This window comes from Rattus norvegicus, chromosome 17 (assembly GCF_021556685.1).
Source record: "Rattus norvegicus strain SHRSP/BbbUtx chromosome 17, alternate assembly SHRSP_T2T, whole genome shotgun sequence".
Taxonomy (NCBI): domain Eukaryota; kingdom Metazoa; phylum Chordata; class Mammalia; order Rodentia; family Muridae; genus Rattus; species Rattus norvegicus.
In genome coordinates this window covers 148,357-154,356 of record NC_141550.1, presented here as the reverse complement: position 1 = coordinate 154,356, position 6,000 = coordinate 148,357, and the positions used below count along the sequence as shown (strand labels likewise).

At 36.2% G+C, this 6,000-nt stretch overlaps 1 protein-coding gene across 3 annotated transcripts in view; it reads right to left on the bottom strand.

Annotated features, from left to right (window-relative positions):
* Positions 1-762: 762 nt before the first annotated feature.
* Positions 763-6,000, bottom strand: part of Slc71a2 (solute carrier family 71 member 2) — a 53,096-nt gene continuing 47,858 nt past the window's right edge. The window contains 4 exon segments of one of the 3 annotated variants that reach the window (NM_001107334.2): positions 763-1,571; positions 1,692-2,701; positions 3,711-3,853; positions 5,462-5,559. In NM_001107334.2, the coding sequence (NP_001100804.1) occupies positions 2,453-2,701; positions 3,711-3,853; positions 5,462-5,559 (490 nt within the window). In that variant the 3' untranslated portion in view covers positions 763-1,571; positions 1,692-2,452. 3 annotated transcript variants of the gene reach the window in all.

Here is a 6,000-nt window from a genome sequence, read left to right as displayed (position 1 = left end):
CCCACTGTAGTTGGTGCCATCCCTGGGCTGGTGCATGGGTTCTGCAAGAAAGCCGGCTGAGCAAGCCATGAGGAGTCAGTGAGGAGCACCCTCCATGGCTTCAGCATCAAATCCTACCTCTAGGTTCCTGCCTAGTTTGAATTGCTGTCCTGACTTCCTTCAATAAAAATTAAAAAAAAAAAAAAATTAAAAAAGTGATGTAGAACTGTAAGCCAAATAAATTCTTTCCTCCATAACTTGCTTTGTGGTCATGGTGTTTCATTGTACCAATAGAAATTCTGACTAAGTATCCAGCATCCAGCAGGGCCTGGCATGTAGCAGTGTATCTGTTATAATGGCCTTGGATAGAGGTCTTCAGAAGGCCTTAACATATAGAAGTTTATATATGGGTTGGAGAGTGTCTAGCAGGCCATAAAAAAAATGGATACAGTGCAAACAGTAGGGGTGTGTGAGTGTAGATTCGTGCAAATGAGTACAGCCAGAAGGTGTCACATTTCTTGAAGCTGGAGTTGCAGTGGCTGTGATCCTCCCAATGTGAATGCTGGATGCTGGCAATCGAACTCTCGTCATCAAGAGCAGCAATTGTTTTCTCAAAATTCTGGTTTTTGTTTTTGTTTTGCTTTTGTACCAGCTACCTTTGTTTTGTTCTTAGATACTAGGAACAAGAAATAAAGAGATATTTCTACACCCATAGCAGCATTGTTCAAGTTTCTATAAATATGACTTATATTTGATGAGCGATTTTCAAAAAACTTAGAACTATTTTTTAAAACCATTTTTTAATTAGCTGAAGGATTGATTACTAACTCAGTTATGTTGATAGCAATCCCCCCACAAAGAGCCCAAAAGAGCAATGACAGAAATTGTTTTTAAGCCATACAAGTATCCACTGAAAATTTATTAAGCATTAGGAAGCTTAACCTAAAAACCAACAGCATAGTAAAAAGATATGTTATATCTGTTCACGGCAGAACAGGCTTCAAAATATATTTTCCTTTAAATGTATTCAGTCAGTACATGATCCCTTATAAAAGTTGTATATATTTTTTCTGTCAATACCTTCATTATTTATAAATACAAGATTTACACAGCACCCCCATCAAAAAAAATTAAAATCCTTACAAATATCTACATGTTTTCATACCTATAAAACTTTCAAAGGAGTACTTTGTTGAAGATAGACCCAAGTTAATGGTCCATTTACTGTGCAGCAAAATATAAAATCTGTAGTTTTCTTTGTCCATAAAACATCTCAAAAATTAGCAAGACACTTATCATGAATCTGAGCTTCATTAATCCTCATATTTTAGAAAGGAATCTGACGTGTGCATTCCTATGGGATTCAGAAAGACATACCAAGATACAGATTAGTCAACAACAAACACATCCTACACAACGCTCTACATTAACAGTTAAGGCAGGAGTATGGTGAAGGAAACAGAAGTAGGACAAGGAGACATGGGGAAGAGCATACAGTACATGAGTATGAACTTAGAAATAAACTCCATTGCTATCTCTCACCCTCTCCTCTTTTAGAAATATTTAAATTTTTAAAACAAAGTAATAAAAAACTTTTCTTGAGGGGCTGGGGATTTAGCTCAGTGGTAGAGTGCTTGCCTAGGAAGCGCAAGGCCCTGGGTTCGGTCCCCAGCTCCGAAAAAAAGAACCAAAAAAAAAAAAAAAAAAAAAAACTTTTCTTGAAGTCTACTCTGATTTCTTTGTTGCCACTGGAAAGCTTCCTGGTTGGTTGGTTTGCCTTGAGATGGGATCTTAGTATGCTGCCAAGGCCAACCTCAATCAGGACACAAAGTCCAGAATCTGAGCCGCTTGTTCTATGTAATTTGAATTTTCTAAGAAAAATTTTCTTTATCTGATAAAGGTGATCATTGATCAATATTAATAATGTTCATTTTCGAGAAGCTTAAGAAGTAGAGAAAACAAAAGGAAAGCAAAACTAGGTTTTCATCTGACCTCTGGACAAAGTCAGAAGATCCCTGATACCAAGTGATTCTTATCACCTCATCAACATCTCCAGACTAAGAGGGAATGAGTACAGAAAGACAATGAACGGGAGCAGTTTACATCATTGTCCAAATCTTCTACCAAAAAGGACATAGAAAAATTGCTGTCACTCTTATTCTAGTTACTGAAGGGAAAGACCACCTTTCCTACCACAGACATGATTTTTCTATTAAAATTTTAAAGTCTAGATTCTAGATAACCTTGAAGAATTTTCAATCTTTCCTAGAATATATAAAAAGAAAAAAAGAATGAGAGTAAAAGAACAGAGAGAGACAGAGTGAAGGGCAGAGGCATGAGAAGAGTAACTTATTAAATTTGGCCCAAAGGATGCTACTAGCATCGCCCCTCCAGCACCATGAAGTCTCCATGTGGTGCAGCTTCCTCTACGGCTCTCATAGACGGCATCTGTGGAATCATCATCACTACTGGGTTATAGCTCAGTGCACTGATTTCCAGGTTCTTCAGAGGAAAGCTCCCAGATGTTGCTATCTTGCAATAATGGCTCAATGTCCTCATCACTGCCCCGTTCAGGGGGCGTGCTTAGGCTGCCACTGATGCTGTTGTTATGTTTCTGAACTCCACCGGTTTTGCGGTATTCAGGGATGAATAAGGCAACCAAAAACGACATGAGAACTATACATGCTCCAAATAAAAATGGCGGGCCGGGGATGAAAGCTCCCTGGTGGATAAAAAACAAATGAAGAGAGTAAGGTTTTTTGTTTTGTTTTAAGACAGACTTGTTCTATATAGAGTGGCCTTAACATCACAACCCTTCTGCCAGTGTCTCCCAAATGCTAGGATTAGAGGCATGCGTTCCCATACCCAGCTTGTTTGGCTCTTTTCTTAAACTCTAAACTAGTTTTGAATGATTTTTTAAAAAGCCACTATATGTTAATGGTTTTCTCCTAAGCCTGTATATTTCATTAACCAAGGCAAATTCTAATAATAATACAAATAATACAAAGTAACTAATCCTTATTTTAATTCCATTTCTAATTAATAGAACCTAAGCAATAAATGTTCAAAAGCAATAGTTTTCTTTCTATAATCTCATCTTATGACCTCAGATCATGCATTTCCACATATGAACATAATAATTTCAGACTTGTACAGAACTCTATGTTAACTGTTTCTCTTTTTAAAAATGAAAGCACATTAGTTCAATTTTGATCAAGTTTTTTATTTTATTTTATTGTTTGTTTGTTTGTATTTGTTTATTTATTTTTAAAGACAGTGTTTCCTGTATCCCAGGCAGGCGTCATACTTATGTAACCAAGAATACAAGAAATGACCCACCCTGAACTTAAAATCCCTGGCCTTTACCTTCTGAGCGCTAGAATTACAAGCATGCACCATCACACTTTTGAGTTTTGTACATTTTAGGCTACCAACTGAGCTACATTCCAAATCCCATAAGTTAAGAGTTTTAGGTCACTTCATTTTAGATTGAATTTAGCCAGATGATAGTTTATTATTCACAGTGGCTATGCAGGTGAAAAGAGAATATAAAGTACAGATATATACTTTCCATAAATGACAATAAATCCCTGTTATGAACACTTTATGATTCCAAGTAATAAACATAGACTTTACTAATGTCAAATTCAATGATAATAAACAAATAGAAATTTAAAGTTAAGAGATTATGCTATAGTCAAACACAACCAGAATACAGATCACCAAATTACCTGTAGGGGATCATTATCAGAATCCAACTTTGGGCCCAACTCATTCAGTTCAACATGGAACAGGTAGAATATGAAGCCATACAGGGCTGGCCCTAGGCCATTGCACAGTCCTCGTATTCCAGTTATAATCCCCTGAGCAACCCCTAAACCACAGCAATGAGAAGGAAGTCAGTCTTCTTAGAAAAGTGCTTCACCATAGCTCCACCATATTATGACACACATACCTGACTGGACCAAGTTATCATAGCTTAGGCTAATTATCTTATCGCATCTATTACAGTCATTAGCGTTCATCATGATATTGTCATTCATTATACAAATGTTTTCTTGGATATACAATATCTATTGAATAGGCTTACAAGGAGAAAAAAATGAACTCAGTTTCTAAATCCTTTTGGAGTAGGATCTACCATTTAATGGAAAATAATAAAAGATAAAATTATCATTTCTTTTATGAGGTAATTTCATTTTTTTCTATGGATTAAGACTTCCTTGTCTCATTTAATTGTTCATGTACAATAAAAAATATGTCCTCTCCTCAGACAATTTTGGCTACAAGTGAATACAAACAGGCTCCTCCTGCCCCCAGATTGTCATCTGCAATCTTCCATCTCATGGAGACCTCCACTCAAAAATTCTAGAAGCAATTTCTAGATATCTCTACTTCCTAGTATGGTAAGCAAAACATTAATATGAATATGGATGAATATGAAGTGGATATTTCTGTAAGTCAAAACCAGTCAGGCTTAATAGTATTCACTCTCAGCTGAGTTACTACAGTTAATGGTGACACGCAAAGGCTGTCACTTAAAGTCCATAAGTGTAAGAATGGATATCAGCAAACTCATTATAAGGAAAATAGGTGTAATGATATTGAATAAACTCTTAAATTTTAATTTTGGTTGAAAAATTTAAAAGTCCTCCAAGAGTTTAAAATTTTTCCTTTTAGGGACAGAGGTGTAACTTAGTATATTCTAGGCACTGAGTTTGATACTGGCATGAAACAAAATCAAGCCACTGTGTACATATGTGTTATTTTATACCTATACACGCACAACATTTTATAAATCCTCTAAAATTCTCCATTCTCCTGTAACACAAATGAATATTACAATGAATATTTACAATGACATAATAAATGAAATAAAATCTCCTACTTCCTGACCATAGTAAGGTGGGCATTAGAAGATGGAGAAAAAGGGTTATTTTAGCATCAGAATTTGCTAAAAAAGGAATCAGGCAAAGGAAGAAGAAGTAAAGTCTATTTTCTACACAACAGTTCTAACATATTTCATCTCTCCTTATATCCAACTACTAACAACAGATTTTTCTTCGTCCTTTCAATGATCCATTTCTTAATTTAAGCTTTTAAGACTCTGAATATTTCAACTTAACTTTAGTGACTAAGTGAATATTCCATTACCATTTTGCTATTAATAGAAATCTGCTGAAATAAGACTATAAAATGGTTAATCCTGATGGCAATCTAGAATCAGAACGGAGACTGGAAATTGATCTTTGCCGTTTCTAACTCCTACTAATATAATAGCCTGACTGGCTGAATCTGGATTGCTAAAATGTGAGTGTGAGCAAGGAGGAAAACAGAACTTCTATACTGACAAAATAAGCAGGCATACTCTGGTGACAGGAGCCACTACTGTCAATTGCTATTGTTCTGGAGAATGCAGGATTCCATACTTCAGGGCAGAGAGGTTCCAGAAGGCACGAAATTCAAGGAGTACAAATCTCACCTTGCTGGTCTGACTCTGCATTCCGAGAGATGAGGGCACTGACTGCTGGGAATGTAATGCTGGACATGGCAGCCACAGTTCCTGCTGCCCACATCATCCTGAAAAGATTAGGGGAAGCTTCATCAGGCTTTAAGATGCTTTTAGTCAATATGGTCAGTGGTAAGAGTACAAATGCCTTGTAGTTTCTTCATTTCCATTTTATTTATTTTTCCTTCTTTAAAAATGGATTTCCTGGGCAAGGCATGGCTTTCTCAGTAATCCTAGTAATCTAGCATCCAAAAGGTTCAGGCAGAAGTAGACTGAGTTCAAGGCCAGTCTAGGCTACAAAGTCAGCAAAGTGGCTGGGTATAAAATTAACTCAAATAAATCAGTAGCCTTCCTCTACACAAAAGAGAAACAAGCTGAGAAAGAAATTAGGGAAACGACACCCTTCATAATAGTCCCAAATAATATAAAATACTTCAGTGTGACTTTAACCAAGCAAGTGAAAGATCTGTATGATAAGAACTTCAAGCCTCTGAAGAAAGAAATTGAAGAAG